The sequence below is a fragment of the Lampetra fluviatilis genome, chromosome 19, assembly GCF_964198595.1.
Source record: "Lampetra fluviatilis chromosome 19, kcLamFluv1.1, whole genome shotgun sequence".
In the NCBI taxonomy this organism is placed as follows: Eukaryota; Metazoa; Chordata; class Hyperoartia; order Petromyzontiformes; family Petromyzontidae; genus Lampetra; species Lampetra fluviatilis.
The window spans coordinates 2,813,002-2,830,533 of NC_136293.1; the positions used below are offsets into that span (position 1 = coordinate 2,813,002).

The 17,532-nt window shown below is 42.4% G+C and overlaps 1 protein-coding gene across 1 annotated transcript in view; it reads right to left on the reverse strand.

Moving 5' to 3' along the window:
• Positions 1–8,123, reverse strand: part of LOC144937491 (polycystin family receptor for egg jelly-like) — a 51,663-nt gene extending 43,540 nt beyond the window's left edge. Inside the window, exons 1-7 of the mRNA XM_078864738.1 lie at positions 8,094–8,123; positions 5,303–5,638; positions 4,191–4,451; positions 3,640–3,810; positions 2,766–2,920; positions 2,118–2,270; positions 996–1,470 (exon numbers count right to left, since the gene is read on the reverse strand). Coding sequence (XP_078720864.1) covers positions 996–1,470; positions 2,118–2,270; positions 2,766–2,920; positions 3,640–3,810; positions 4,191–4,451; positions 5,303–5,638; positions 8,094–8,123 — 1,581 coding nt within the window. The remainder of the gene's footprint in view (positions 1–995; positions 1,471–2,117; positions 2,271–2,765; positions 2,921–3,639; positions 3,811–4,190; positions 4,452–5,302; positions 5,639–8,093) is intronic.
• Positions 8,124–17,532: the final 9,409 nt, after the last annotated feature.

Consider the following 17,532-nt stretch of genomic DNA (forward strand, 5'->3'; position numbering starts at 1 on the left):
CCACTTGCCTCGCCCGTTGATCCCCAGCAGGGCTGTGCTATACCCCCCGCAGATGAACAGGTTTTGAAGGACGACGAGACCTCGGATGTCCCGCCTCCAACGGGGCCTGCTCCAGATACAACGGAAACCGGACATTCTTCTTCTTCTCCACGGCAACCACCTCCTGCTGAACAGTCGGCGAGGCAACCATGCGTGAAGAAAGGAGAGGGTCCGGCGTCGCGCATGCGGTCGAAATCTCTCCTGTTTCGCTAATATTAATTGCCTTGCGGTCTGTCACCCTGTTGTTACTGCGCTACAGGGGCGCCCTAATGTATGTCTGTAGTTAAATGTTTTGAATCCCTCGGCGCGTTGACGCCTACTCCCCCCTTACCTTGTTAATGCGTCTTAGATGCCCTAAGATTTATTCTAATGGGATTCGGCCTGTCACCCTTTTCCCAGCCGAGACGGCTGACTTTTTACACCGGGGGGGGGGGGGGGTGATGTAATGTGAGGATATATCCGGCTCACTGACATATCACAACTCGCAATAATGATTGGCTCTGCCGGTCTTGGTCTATAGCCAATGGGGGGAAGCCTAGGGGAGTGGTCCTGACGTAATGGAAAGGTGACAGCTGTAAGTAGAGGATTGGTTCTGCTGGCTTTGGTCACAGCCAATAGGGAGATGAGTCAGGGGCGTGGTCCCGGGAGCCTACGAGGGAGCCTGGAATATTCCATGGAGGCTAACCAGGATTGGTGGAAACGTACCACGTGACCCGGGTATTAAATAGGGGTGGAGACAAACGACACGTGGTCAGAAGGGGAACGAACGGTGGAAGGGGCCACGCGTGAGTGGGACTCCGGGTTGCCACGTGGCGGCGCGTCTCTCTCTTTCTCTCTATCCCTCTCACGCTGCTGACAGGCAGCGTGTACAAGTCACATCCAATATTTATACTGCACGAGTCGATATAATAATGATCCATTAGGGTGAACCACAGAAAATTATGAAGTAATTTTACCTTCACTGGTTGAACCAATATTACGGATATGAAGAAGGATGAGAGGAATCGAACGAGCCAGCGGTTGGCCTTCTCTGGGCCCCACTCCATGCTGTAGAGGATCGTGAAGAAGCCAGAGCTCAGGACAGCAAGGACCACGAGACACCAGGCTACGCATCTGCAGCCACCGGGCCAAGGGCCCCTCCAGGAGCTCTTCTGGCCTGGAGACCGCTCACTCTCTGAGCGGCTGTTGCGGAATATGAGCACGACCACAAGGCTGACAGGCACCTCCACCAGGCTGCTGAGGAGGCTGATGAGGATGTCGATGAGAGACAGCGGCCCCACCGTGACCCCGCCGCCCGCTCCGTTTGCTGCCTGCTTCTTTCCGAACCACATGGCGTTGGCGATCATCATGAGGAAGAGGAGCGTGACGCAGCAGGAGATGCGCTGCACGCGGGAAAAGTTGGTCTTGAATGGGCGGATGAAAACGGAAAACCTGCAATGGACATTTGTGTTTAAAATTGAATAACATTTCCACTGATTAAATTGGTGTAGTCTGTTAAATTGCAAAATATAGTACAAATATTTTTCTTAGTAAACCATCATACAATAGTTAATTTCGAGAGTCATTATTTTAATTGTTTGAGAAAAGGGATCTAAATTTCAAGTGAACTGCTGCTGAGCATAGGCTAAAGTTAATATGTAAATAATACATTTATACAAGGTAAAACATACATGTATATAAACATCCATTTGTCGAACCACTGTTGGATGAGGGCCTTCGCATGCCATGCGGGCGTGGGGGTTATTCCACCATACTTCACCGCACTGGTCAATGCAAAATGGTGAAGGCAGCGAGCATAGATATAGTATCAAGGAAGTACAGCACAACATCAGGTTTTGCCGCACTACTGCTCACTACTGTACACCATGTAGCCCCGCAGCAGCCTATAACAACCTGTTATACATGGTTATCACACATCCAGACACGTATCCAGACTCTACCCGACTTATCTGAGATCTGATCTGAATAACAACTCTGGCAATGCTGACACTTTAATGATTGGCTAACCCTACATGACCAGGTAATTGTAGCTCAGCTCTAAAACGTTTCTAAAATCTTGTCTTGTGCTTCTTACTTACCAAAGATGGCCTTCAGAAAAGTTTCCCTTGAGTGCGTGATGAACCATCCACTTATTGCCGAATGAAAATCGTTCTTCTTTAACGTCAAACCTTCTACCGTACTGCCCGATATTCATTTCATAGGAGAGCATTGAATTCACACAAAACAAATATCTGCAGGGGAGAAATAAGTGACACTTGTATTTTAACGATTGACTACTGCACCCTAGTGGCTGCAATAAAATAGATCATACATGCTTCATAGATACAATTCTTATATCAACTGCAGGCCTATTGCAGATTCAAATTAGTCATAATTTCCTTGCTCAAGCAAACATTGTGATGACCATTTACGTTGGTGACCCTCAGTGATCGATGCTTTAACATCTGATTGTGGGGTCCCGTCTCACTATAGGAGTACCACCACTGTCTTCCACATAGAGTTACTCATGTATTGGTCCAATAGGAATGATGAGCTAAGACCAACCTTAGAATTGTAATTAAACTAACAACCTCCTGACGATGATTTGGATATTTTGCCATTACACATTTAAGGTGGGGAAATTATACTTAAGACAGAATTATCCAGAAACACACATTGGTGTATTGTGATTATAGTTGGAAAACATTGCACATGTAAATCCCAATTGACCGACAATATTTACTCACACTTGGTTTTTTTCAAGATCCAGAACTGATATTTCATTGATGGTCCAGAAATCACAGGGATCACCATCATTCAGCCAGAGTTTAATGTGTGATGGCTTCCCATAGTATTTAGGAACAGAGAAAAGAAAGTTGTTTGTGCTGCCCGTTTCAAATTCCTAAACAAATTCATGGTTAGTAAACTTATGTTCATTTCATACTTCACAACACATTTGTATTTATTAGACCAGGCATATTAATTGGTATTATTTTCCTAACAAAATGTATTAGTCTTCATACAACACTTAATCTGATATGCATTCAAATGTTTTAGTTGTTTTACTTAATGCTGATTGGCAACAGTGATCACAAAGCTGAACATGATGACATGAGTACAGGTAATCTATGTTGGCTGCCAGGCCAGCTCTTTCCCTGTCCGCTTCAGTTGATCTGCTTGGGCTGGGCCACGTTGGTGCTATGTGTTCTAACCTGTCCTGTATGAACGATCAAAATAATGAGCCTCCATCACCAGGATTGCCTCCACAGTGCGTAAAAGCAAGCTAGACAAGTGCTGTTAGCGAGCACGCCCGGGCAGCCTTTGTCTCCCTAGTGGCAATGTTTTTACACATCGCAGTAAGTACTCAATTGAGGCTTAGTCGATCAAGGGGAGGCCCAGGGCCAGTTCAAATAACCGCTGCTGGTGTTGGCCATGAGCGGAAATCGAACCCTGGTCAGGCTACACATCTGCCTGCTGCAATGCTTCTTGCTGGAAAGGTACACACCTTCGGCGTTACATCACAAGCTGTCACAGCGCCTCAACATACATTTGTAATTTGAGGCTGTATGTACTAGAAAGTCGTGCTGAATATCAACTTGAAAACAGCAGATCGACTCGTACCTTTAACTCCGGGTGGGTGAGCTCGTGTGTCCCCGAATCAATTTCATCGAAGTAGAGGGTAAAGCAGACACACGAACGCGTCCCTGCATCCTTGGTTGATGCCGTTACTACTCGCAGCACGAGTGAGCGCCTGTTCTCATCGTCCGCGTTGAATAGCTGAAACATCCTATTCTGAAAGTTTAAAGTTTGCATTACGTCGTGTCTATTAGAGTTGTCTTGTTTTAAATCTTCAATGTCATTTTGGTTTAAAGTAACCGTTAATAGGAATGCAGTCATTATTTACTGTCCATGCCATATCAGTCATGGTGTTTGTTTGACTATTCTTCATTTTGCCAGTCTGTGCGGGTTGATGATGAATAGGGCGCCCAGGACTGGTTCAGATATCACTTGCCATTGATATTAGCCATGGCAAGGAATCGAGCTCAGGTCACTAGATTTACAGCACAGTGCGTCAACCACTGCGGCACCGCTCCATACCATAAATCTAATCGAATTTGCCATTCAAATGTCAATATTGACCACAGAACACAATAACAAATGGTATTAGTTACCTTTTCGTTATCCTTGATGTCTGCCTTCCTTGCCCACAGCAGCATGATGAGATAGAGCAGGATGATCACAATGACAGCGGCAAACACGGCGCCGTTTGACACCAGGTCAAACTTCGTGAACACCGTCAAAAAGTCGATGGTGTTTGGGGCCAACACCTCTGCCGCTATGAAGACTCGCTCGCGACCGGCGTTCGTTGTGGTGGCCTTGTTACCTCCACCAACCACACAAACGGTGCTGGTCATTGTGGAGTTAGGGTGCACCTGTGCAAGGAATATCAAGGTGAAGCTATTGAAATTTTATTTACAGTAGAAATTATTGATTAGAAGTTAATGCATCATGAATTCAATGAGTTTAACGAGTGGACGACATAAAAGGCTTACGTGTTGATTGTCTCTGTTAAAGTACTGGAAAGTACGACGGAATCTCGTGATTTGTTACGCTCGAAATGTGATGACTCGTCACAATTCGTGCTCGTGATTTCATTCAATGATTATCTCGTAACCTTGTGGTGAATGCAGTGCATCTAGTGGCGGCACGGATCGTTTGGAACTACGGTATTGCATTCAGCATCAAAACAAATAGTTCACGCCTGATTCAATGGCAGTCGCATGAGCATAAAAATGTATTTGAATTGATGAATCAATGCATCATTACTTGCCTCATAATAATTTAACACATAGACTATTAAATATGAAAGAGATGCGTTGCATTGGACGTACTTGTGCCAAACTGTAACTCCATTCACCATGGACACCATCCCACACTTTGCAGGCAGCCGTCCACAACAATATTTTTACAGACACACCACTGAGGCTTTTTTTGCTATCTAAAAAGGCCACGCAAGAAAACATCAAGCAAGCAGTAAATATTCACTGCGTTAAGCAATACACTTTAATGAATCGCAATATCCATTTCGTGTTTGGAGTTACAGGTGACAAGTCTTACCTTTAGACTTTAACGTGATGTAATAAACCCCGGGCTGTGTTTCATTACCGGGGATGAAAAATGAATGTTGACGTCGTTGTCCGTTGGCAGTGTTGTTTTTGCGCTCAGTGTCGTTGCTGATTGGTGATTGTTGGTCACTGCCTGCCGAGTTGTTTGATTCCCATACGAAGCGGTAGTCAAACACCAGAGGCTCAAGCTGAGGAGCCTGCTGATATCTGATGAGGAGCTCCAGCCCACCGACCACGTTGTCGGCTTGCAAAATGTCCAACAACACTGCGGATCCGTTGCTTTTAACCGTGAACCGTTTATCCACTGAAATGTCGCCGGCAGACGTTGCCGTAAAGGTTGTCACCTGCTCGGCAATCGCCAGGTTTTTGACCTTGACCAGTGCCGACGTGGCGTTGATGCTTCTCTTTACATCACTCACTTGCAAGCTTGCCACCGAACTGTTTATTGAGTTGTCTCTGTTCCACGCAAATGGGTTCACTGCAAAGGACGACAACTTTAAACAAACAAAGAGAGAGACAAGTATTAGCTTAACGCAACATGCTGTTTAATAAACACATAACAAGGGACTTATATCGGATGGCTGGTTTGGATAGGACGCAATTTTCATACAAAGTACTTATTTATGCGTTATGAGGACTGCACAGTTCGAGTTGGCAAATTAAACGCTCAGTTCGGTAGGTGTTGGATTTATCGTCTCATCATTACTGGGTTTAATTACCATCAAGAGCTACGAGATCAGTAGATTTATATTTTCAATAAAGCTTTGCGATACAATTCGCAATAGTTGTGTTTACAAGTGACCACTGTGTTTTAAGTGTGCCGTGTATAGAACGTAAACCATTTATAGAAACCCCACTAAATTACTGGGATGGGGGAGACATTACAGAGAAAACATTTTAATTCAAATACTGGACATGTTTCCCACCGATCTCAATGTATATGTTAAATATGTTCACACTCCTGTTCCTCTTTGTCCAACACAGCCGGTATAATTTACTGAAGTCAAAGGTCTCTATTCATGGATCACTGAATTTTTGTAGGTTTATATGAATACAATTTGATATTAAGTGGGTTAAGTTAAAGGTATTTATCAGCCAATAATCCTTAATAAATGTTCCCAAAATCATTTGCATTTAGCTCATTCAGTATTTTTCTTTACAAGTACAGACAGTCCTCGGGTTGTGGAAGACCCGACTTACGGAAATCCGACCTGATGGAAATGCTCCCATAATTCATGTAAAAAAATAATATTCGGAAATGTTTGCAGTAGTTATGTACACAATATGCATTGTATATTTACCTGGACATTGACATTCTCCGTTTGCTTTAAAGCAATTTCTGATAAATTGTTATATAATATGGAAGCACTGCTCCCATCTGCCGTCTGCCATGATGAGCTAAGTAGTTTATTGCCAGTGACCTTCTGTGTCGCAGTGGAAATGTAGCTCGAGTCTAAGACAAATGCCCCTTCACCAGCAACGGCCTTCTTGTTCTGCAGTGTCCCCAACGTGAGTAACGTTTGGTAAATACCATCAAAGGATCTGGCCTGGAAAGCACAAAGCAGTCAGTGTCAAACAACTTTTGAGATACGCTGTGCTTCATTAAATATGCCCTGTCCATACAGATATTCAAATAATTTTGTACAGACCAGGTACACATGCAATTAGCTTATTTAGCCCTATCACAACAATTCAAACGTTGTACTGAATAATCCAATTATGATTACATTAAAAAATTTCAACACATTTAAAGGGGCTGAAAAAGTATTTTCATGGTGGGACAGCACCGTTTACTATAAACCCCACGACCAGAGTTCAATTCCCAGCCACTGCTAACATCAGTGGCAAGCGATTTTCGTATCCATCCAGCCCTCCATCAAACCGCACTGATCAGTGCGGTGAAGAATGACCAAACAACCCCCATCACCGACACAGCATGAGGAGCCCTGCATCCGTAAATAAACTGATAAAGGGCTGTACATTGTCGTTTTGAAATTCATATTAACTTAGCATTTATTGATATGTATGTATATATGTTGAACGTCGTAGCCAACTGTGCTAATCGAAGGTGCGGGGAAAGGACAACAAATTAAACACAAAAAATAGTGCTTATCATATCTTGCACTCATTTCATTAATGTCTCATCTCTTTGATATTAAAAGTACACAGAATATATTTGTATAGTTATGGTTTAAAATGAAAACCATAACTGTACTGGTCATGTGACAGAACATTACATCGATTTGAAGAGCAGCTACTGAAATAGGATGCAATAAGCGTGGTGTGTGACATTTGCTTGACATAAAAATACTGAAAGATTTGGTTGCCAATTATATGCGTCACGTGACTTTGCTTGGCTTTTAAGAAATGTTTCAATAAAGAGCGAACAAGAAGCAAAGGCAAAGTGAAACAATTTTCAATACGGTACTACACGTACCAGGGGAGAATCGTTTCCGGGTGTTGTTGCTGTTCCACTGAAAATGTTCTGTGCATCAAAAGCCCTCTCAAGCACAACTGCACTCACATAGAAAGTGTCTGCAAAATGCCAAGTAAGCAACCATACATTCAAATATTATGAGCAAACCGTTACATATCAATTACAATGGGAATGTATTTTGATGGGGTTTACGTTTGTGGATATAGTTTCATTACTGTACCACGAGTTGCCTTCAACAGAGATGTTCTGTCAATGTTTCTGAGGCTGTCCACGCTTGTCAGTGCCAGGTTAGCACTTCCCAGTAAAGCGCTCTTCATACAAATGACATAAGTTAAACATGTCAACAGTCACCCAACAATAGCAAATATATGCATATATATTACACGTGTATACAATATATATTAAATTCAGTTGTGTACATTTTACACATGACATATACTCTATTGCAGTTTAGGCATAAAGTCATTTAAAATAGTGTTTATTGATGAATTTGATAAACAGCACGCACATACCTGATCATCTTGTGCAAAGTATGGTGCCATGTAGCTTAGAGCACTCGTGTATTGCAAAATCGCATGAGCGCTACTTAGGGACACATTCACCCTGGACATTGTGTGTGAGAGTTCCGCTGTCAGCTGGAAGGCACGCGGAAAAAAATGGCAAATTTTAAGAATAAAAAATACAACTCATAGCTGAAACACTGTAAGTTTAATTTAACAAGTGTTTAAATATAATGTTTGACTTATTCTGAGGTAAATATGCATTAGATATGAACATATTTCCAATTTAATTAGGGATCATTATAACAGATGTATTTATGAAAGGTAAAACATTTGCCGTAGATTTAATGTCGATATTAAATGTTATTCACTCCAATACAGGTATTCCTCGATTTACGAACTTTCGGTTTACGATGTTTCGCGCGTAAACGCAATTTACTAATTATTAGGACGTTTCTATTAACGAAATAGAATTTCTGTGCGAACGAAATTTCACTACGGCACGCGTCATGAGATCAAACAAAAAGCACCAAAGGAGGCTGCGGCATCCATCTGCAATAGTGTCACGGTATCCCTACAAAGCAAAGGTAACACCTCTACATGACTTCGCTACTCATTCCAACATACAGATTTTTTGGTGAGTTCCCTGAGAAGGTTAATTATTTTTGTTGTGTTATTATAAAATCTTTTAAAATGCATGTTCTTTATTCTTTTCGATTTAAAGCTTTCGTGACTGCAGGGATTCATCTTCTTGGTTTTTTCGGTAAATTCACGTAAAAGGGAAGTAATAAAATAATAAAAATAAAACATAATAAAATGAAACAATTCTCACGACGTTTCGGCCACAACGCAAGCAGCCGTCCTCAGGTGAAGAATGAGACAATCCAAGCTAGGAGCTTACATATAAGCTGGGTTGGGGGTGGGAGAAGAGCGCCTTAACAAAAAGAATGTGCATATCAAGAGGAATTTAGCATATACATGGGAAATGCGCAGGGGGCGGGGGGGCTTCAAAGTCATACCATGCCCACGCACTATACAGGATCAAGAGCACCAAGGGGGGGTGCAGGGATTAGCATTAACAAAGGAAAAGAATGCCAATGATATGTAGCTGCAGTTACTAAACAACACCGTAGAAAACTAAAGTATAAACTACATACAAAAAACTAAAATATAAACTGCATAGCACCATCAGTATACTTACTATACTCTACAATAAGCTGAGTTACTAACAGCAAGTAATACATTACAATTCTACGTCGTAAAAGTTATATAATATGCTTCCATCTAAACTTTATTCTCTTACATCAACCGAGCATATACCGTACTATATACTGCCATAGATAAACCCAACATTAAATTATATACTGTATTGCAATAAACCACATTTCAACATAACACTATGTATTATTCTACCTACCCTAATGTGTATCAAAATGGTTTTTTACGTCCTTCCAATGATAGCTAAGCCAGAATCCATCTTCTCGATTAAAATTGTCTCTGTGTTTGTATATGTGGATCGCCTCATGAACGAATCTCTCATGATAGCCAGGTGGCTTGCAGAGAACCTCTGTCTTGGAGAAGTCAATGTCATGGGAGCCCACTGAGTTGTAACAGTGATCTACCACGGCTGAGGTGTTTGTCCTACCGTGTTTCAGGTCAGCTTTATGTTCACGGATGCGGTCCGAGACATGTCGTTTGGTTTGTCCAATGTAACTGCTACCACAGAGGCAACTTAGTTCGTAGACACCAGGGTGCTGTATGTCTGGAACCACATCTTTTACAGACGGTACCAGATCACGGATTTTATGTACTGTGTTGAATCGGACCTGGATCTTGTGTTTAATCAGGATTTTGGAGATCTTTTTTGTGACCCCAGCAATGTAAGGTAAGGTGATGGTCTTGAAAGGCTCCTCAACAGGATCCTTCTTGATGGTTGGAGAGATGGCTTTGCGGATTGTGTAGTCGGAGTAACCATTAGCCTTAAGAGCTTGGCGTACGTGTTTGAGTTCACTGGAAATGTGTTCATGGTCGGATATGCATTGGGCTCTATGATATAGAGTCTTGATGAGGGAATTCTTCTGGGATGGAAGGTGGTGGGAATCCGGTTTTAGATAAGCGTCCGTATGGGTGGATTTCCTGTAGACAGAGTGGCTCATTGAACCATCAGGTCTCCTTTTGATTAGGACATCCAAAAAGGGTAGCTTGCCATCTTTTTCGACTTCCATGGTGAATCTGATGGCTGGGTGTATGGAATTGATGTGGTCAAGATCATAGAGCCCAATGCATATCCGACCATGAACACATTTCCAGTGAACTCAAACACGTACGCCAAGCTCTTAAGGCTAATGGTTACTCCGACTACACAATCCGCAAAGCCATCTCTCCAACCATCAAGAAGGATCCTGTTGAGGAGCCTTTCAAGACCATCACCTTACCTTACATTGCTGGGGTCACAAAAAAAAAAGATCTCCAAAATCCTGATTAAACACAAGATCCAGGTCCGATTCAACACAGTACATAAAATCCGTGATCTGGTACCGTCTGTAAAAGATGTGGTTCCAGACATACAGCACCCTGGTGTCTACAAACTAAGTTGCCTCTGTGGTAGCAGTTACATTGGACAAACCAAACGACATGTCTCGGACCGCATCCGTGAACATAAAGCTGACCTGAAACACGGTAGGACAAACACCTCAGCCGTGGCAGATTACTGTTACAACTCAGTGGGCTCACATGACATTGACTTCTCCAAGACAGAGGTTCTCTGCAAGCCACCTGGCTATCATGAGAGATTCGTTCATGAGGCGATCCACATATACAAACACAGAGACAATTTTAATCGAGAAGATGGATTCTGGCTTAGCAATCATTGGAAGGACGTAATAAACCATTTTGATACACATTAGGGTAGGTAGAATAATACTTAGTGTTATGTTGAAATGTGGTTTATTGCAATACAGTATATAATTTAATGTTGGGTTTATCTATGGCAGTATATAGTACGGTATATGCTCGGTTGATTTAAGAGAATAAAGTTTAGATGGAAGCATATTATATAACTTTTACGACGTAGAATTGTAATGTATTACTTGCTGTTAGTAACTCAGCTTATTGTAGAGTATAGTAAGTATACTGATGGTGCTATGCAGTTTATATTTTAGATTTTTGTATGTAGTTTATACTTTAGTTTTCTACGGTGTTGTTTAGTAACTGCAGCTACATATCATTGGCATTCCTTTCCTTTGTTAATGCTAATCCCTGCACCCCCCCTTGGTGCTCTTGATCCTGCATAGTGCGTGGGCATGGTATGACTTTGAAGCCCCCCCGCCCCCTGCGCATTTCCCATGTATATGCTAAATTCCTCTTGATATGCACATTCGTTTTGTTAAGGCGCTCTTCTCCCACCCCCAACCCAGCTTATATGTAAGCTCCTAGCTTGGATTGTCTCATTCTTCACCTGAGGACGGCTTCTCTATTCTTATTTTTGTATTGTGAAAAGTTATATAGGTGTATATTTTTAGGTTAGGAGCAGAGTTCGAATGACTGTCCGAAACGCATCCCTAATTTTTTTTCATAAAATGTATGGAAAAAGCCATTCCTATTTACGAAATTTCATTTTACGCGTGTGTTTTTTAAAGAAGCATCCCTTTCGTAAATCGAGGGACACCTGTATATGCGTGCATTCATGAATAATTAATTAATTACCAAGGTTAACCACGATCATGCCTACGTTCGACTACTTATTAATTTAAGAACGTTAAGTCTGAAAAAAACAAACGTGTACACTCTTACCCTCAAGGGTAAATGTGGAATTATTATACTGCACGCGGTGAGTTCAAATGGAATTTCGAGTGCCACAGGTGATGAGGTCAGTGTGCAGATCAGTGGGAAAGCTCTGGAAATGAACTACACTACAGCCGGACACACGTTTACACTGCAGCCTTGGACAACTTTACAAAGGAGATATTCCATCCAAATGTATTTCCCATGTGAAATATTCTAAAAAATACATATACTACTGTTTTTGAGTTGTACGCCTTCTGGTGTCATCTGGCCCTACACCAATGGGGACTAGACTCTAAAGAAAGCCGTCTCGGGTGTGGGCCAATCAACTTCAAGGACAGTGCATATTATTATCCTTATCAGAGTTGCTTCTTTTTGTTTACTTTATTGACTACTTGTGTTGTGGTCATTGCAAACATGATGCCTTGAATAAAGGTGTCAGTTTTGTACCAGTTAAAAGGGTAAAAACATACCATTATATTTTGCCACTGGTAAAAGAGATCTCATAGTGTAAATGTTTACCCCGAACTCTCAACACTCTGATATTGCACTGTTTTTGAGTTGTACGCCTTCTGGTGTCATCTGGCCCTACACCAATGGGGACTAGGCTCTAAAGAAAGCCGTCTCGGGTGTGGGCCAATCAACTTCAAGGACAGTGCATATTATTATCCTTATCAGAGTTGCTTCTTTTTGTTTGCTTTATTGACTACTTGTGTTGTGGTCATTGCAAACATGATGCCTTGAATAAATGTGTCAGTTTTGTACCAGTTAAAAGGGTAAAAACCTACCATTATATTTTGCTACTGGTAAAAGAGATCTCATAGTGTAAATGTTTACCCCGAACTCTCAATACTCTGATATTGCACTGTTTTTTGAGTTGTACGCCTTCTGGTGTCATCTGGCCCTACACCAATGGGGACTAGGCTCTAAAGAAAGCCGTCTCGGGTGTGGGCCAATCAACTTCAAGGACAGTGCATATTATTATCCTTATCAGAGTTGCTTCTTTTTCTTTGCTTTATTGACTACTTGTGTTGTGGTCATTGCAAACATGATGCCTTGAATAAAGGTGTCAGTTTTGTACCAGTTAAAAGGGTAAAAACCTTCCATTATATTTTGCCACTGGTAAAAGAGATCTCATAGTGTAAATGTTTACCCCGAACTCTCAATACTCTGATATTGCACTGTTTTTGAGTTGTACGCCTTCTGGTGTCATCTGGCCCTACACCAATGGGGACTAGGCTCTAAAGAAAGCCGTCTCGGGTGTGGGCCAATCAACTTCAAGGACAGTGCATATTATTATCCTTATCAGAGTTGCTTCTTTTTGTTTGCTTTATTGACTACTTGTGTTGTGGTCATTGCAAACATGATGCCTTGAATAAAGGTGTCAGTTTTGTACCAGTTAAAAGGGTAAAAACCTTCCATTACATTTTGCCACTGGTAAAAGAGATCTCATAGTGTAAATGTTTACCCCGAACTCTCAATACTCTGATATTGCACTGTTTTTGAGTTGTACGCCTTCTGGTGTCATCTGGCCCTACACCAATGGGGACTAGGCTCTAAAGAAAGCCGTCTCGGGTGTGGGCCAATCAACTTCAAGGACAGTGCATATTATTATCCTTATCAGAGTTGCTTCTTTTTGTTTGCTTTATTGACTACTTGTGTTGTGGTCATTGCAAACATGATGCCTTGAATAAAGGTGTCAGTTTTGTACCAGTTAAAAGGGTAAAAACCTACCATTATATTTTGCCAATGGTAAAAGAGATCTCATAGTGTAAATGTTTACCCCGAACTCTCAATACTCTGATATTGCACTGTTTTTGAGTTGTACGCCTTCTGGTGTCATCTGGCCCTACACCAATGGGGACTAGGCTCTAAAGAAAGCCGTCTCGGGTGTGGGCCAATCAACTTCAAGGACAGTGCATATTATTATCCTTATCAGAGTTGCTTCTTTTTGTTTGCTTTATTGACTACTTGTGTTGTGGTCATTGCAAACATGATGCCTTGAATAAAGGTGTCAGTTTTGTACCAGTTAAAAGGGTAAAAACCTACCATTATATTTTGCCACTGGTAAAAGAGATCTCATAGTGTAAATGTTTACCCCGAACTCTCAATACTCTGATATTGCACTGTTTTTCAGTTGTACGCCTTCTGGTGTCATCTGGCCCTACACCAATGGGGACTAGGCTCTAAAGAAAGCCGTCTCGGGTGTGGGCCAATCAACTTCAAGGACAGTGCATATTATTATCCTTATCAGAGTTGCTTCTTTTTGTTTGCTTTATTGACTACTTGTGTTGTGGTCATTGCAAACATGATGCCTTGAATAAAGGTGTCAGTTTTGTACCAGTTAAAAGGGTAAAAACCTACCATTATATTTTGCCACTGGTAAAAGAGATCTCATAGTGTAAATGTTTACCCCGAACTCTCAATACTCTGATATTGCACTGTTTTTGAGTTGTACGCCTTCTGGTGTCATCTGGCCCTACACCAATGGGGACTAGGCTCTAAAGAAAGCCGTCTCGGGTGTGGGCCAATCAACTTCAAGGACAGTGCATATTATTATCCTTATCAGAGTTGCTTCTTTTTGTTTGCTTTATTGACTACTTGTGTTGTGGTCATTGCAAACATGATGCCTTGAATAAAGGTGTCAGTTTTGTACAAGTTAAAAGGGTAAAAACCTACCATTATATTTTGCCACTGGTAAAAGAGATCTCATAGTACATATACTACATTCTATACCTTTTTACGGTACAATTACTGACATTACAAGGTCAGAATCAGTACATGCAGTGAATCGTTTTGCCAATCAACTGCTGAATGCGGGTTTCGCCATCCCGTCTGAGTCATGGGAGATATTTCACCGTACTTTACCACGCTGGTCTGAAGGTTGGCTGGATTTACATTGGAGCAGAGTACAAACGTACATCAATGGATTATGCTACAGTGCCCTCTGCTGACCACCCATGCACTCTATATATTACTATATTTTTTTATTTTACCAGGTAAAGTCCACCGAGCTTTTTATCACTTTTTCAGAAACGACCTGGTTACAAATGATAGCTCAACGAAGTAGCTTATCGTGTGGAAATTTATAGCAGCCAATTACTTTAAATGCATCTTTCTAAAATGTGGAGGGAAAAACCGGAGGACCCGGATAAAAAATCCATCCGACCATGGGGAGAACATGCAAACTCCAAATATACCGGCGTCAGGGTTGGAATAGAACCCACGGACTCCTGTATACCAGGCGAGGTAGTTAACATCTCACCCCCATGGTGCCCCACAATGATCATACAGAATTATGGATGTGGCAGAATTACATTCTCATATCCTCTAGCAAAATGTTCATATTTTGGTTGAGTTGAATCAACAATTACGTTTTTGTATTTATATATCCTCTTCATTACACATTTAATTTTAAATGACTTTTTTCTGACCGGGAATGGGCTGCTGTTTAAAAATGATTCTGCAGTGTTGATGTGCATGTTTTCAAACGAATACCTCTTTCACATAGTGGTCTGGGGCTAAGTTTTGAAGGGATGCTGTCAAAATCTTTATCAACCCGACGACCATGACATTTCCCGTGCGTGCCATCGCCTGGATTGTCCCATTGGCTGCCAGCATTGCACGGGTATTGTCAAACAGCTGCTCCGCAGATAGATGCGTTACCTGAAAAGTAAATCATGTTAGACCCCACCAAACAGGCACTTTCTTTGACTGGACAAACACACATGAACAGTGAGTTGAAATGGAATTTCGAGTGCCACTGGTGATGAAAACAGTATTTATGCTCAGTGTATGTCTCTTGCTTCTGGGGACTGCTTCCCGAGCTTACTTATACTCATTATCCACTGGCACTTCTCAGCCGAGCCAGCATGGGATTCTCATGGTACGGATAGTTTTCCACGGTTTTAGTTTTTCCTTGATCAAGACTTGGGGCAAAGCTGGGCTGATAGTATTGTCAAGACAGTTCATTTCCAAGCAAAATTATTTATATATATAATCTTCTTCCAGCGTATGGCAAGTATGTGCAAATCACACATCCAAGTTTAAGTCTGAGCCATGCGATAGCGACGGGAGTAGCATGACTAATACTGCTCAGTCCGCCGGAGAGCCGGCGTAGGATGCAGTTGTTCACGATATGGTCCATTATCTGGTTCGGGTGGCCAAAATCACTGTGGGTTGTCTTTAATTCTCCACTTGTGGGGGAGGTGTGCGCAGTGGCCAGTTGATGTTCTGAAGCAGTTGATGGAGCACCATAGTTTTCTTGGCAGATCAAAGCGGTGTGGAGCAATGGTGAGGTCGTCGATGAGGCTTTTATATGGAACCTCCGTAGAACTCCACTGTGTTAGCCAACGGTCTTCTATTCTATTTAGGATTTATCTGGAAAGCCCCCTGGAAAGGGCGCTCTACAGCGCAAATCAATGGCGGTACACAAGGGGCAAAGGGGGAGCAATTGGTGGGGCGGAATGGCTATTCGTGAGGGAGGTGATGGAAGGGATGGAGGGACAGGGGCTGGGAAAGAAGCTGATGTTGCAGGGGTAGGGAAGGAGAAATACAGTGGAGTATGATGGTGAATGAGGATGACAGATGGGTGCAACGTGGATGAGAGGCAGTGGGGTATGAAGTGGTAAGGTGCTGTTACTGGGCATGGATGAGGGTAGGTGAAGAGTGATAGGGGCAGATGTCTGGTGGACGAATAGTTGGGCTGATTGAGGAGCACGGTGGAGGGCTAAGGGAGAAATGTGGTAAGGTGCACATAGAGAAAGCGAGACGTGGGAGCCGGCTGAGAAATTAGAGATCATTGGAGGAAGAGGATGGGGGGACTGGGAGTAGGTTATGGGTGGGGGAAGGAACCGGTCGGGGTGGAGGCAGTGTAAGAGAAAAAGCAATATAAAAGAGAAAGGACCTGAGGGCAGAGCAAAAGGAGGAAAGCGAGGTGGAGAGTCTAATATGGAGAGGGAGTTGTTCCAATGTAACGGGGCAAGATGAGAGAAAGAACTAAAGCGTGTCTGGGCACAAAACGGGTGGAGGGACAGAGAGAAGAAGGGAAGATTGATATCAGAGGGGGCGTGAACGGACGTATACATAAATTAAAGAAGAGAGGTAGGGGGGGGGCAATACCGTGCAAAGCTTTGAATACTAGGATGAGGAATTTAAAAAGACAGCAGTGATTAACAGGAAGCCAGTGAAGTTGATGAGAGGAGAGCAGTGAGATATGTATGGAAAGTTGAGTACAGGGCATGCAGCTGCGTTTTGGATGCGTTGGAGAAGGATAAAGGCATAAGCAGGGAGACCAGGCGTGAGTTGCAGTCATCGAGACGAGTGAAGACAAGGAAGTGTAGAAGGAGTGGAAAGGGAGGTAAAATTGAGAGTGATGGTGGAAGAGTTTGGGAAGAGGCTGAGGCGCCTCTGCTTTTTTTTGCACAAATATTCGATATGCTTTTTGAATGTGAGGCTTCTGTCTAATGTTCTGCCAAAGTACTTGGGATATGGCTCGTTTTTGACAGGATTACCAAAGAAAGTCACTTACAACTGTGCGTTGATGTCATGGTTATTGAGATGGTGGATTTAGACAGTCATTTTGGATGAATATGGCCGTAGTTTCCACCTTTGGACAAGTCTTCTGTTAGGGTGTGACTAATGGACTTAATGTTTGTTCCCTGAGTAT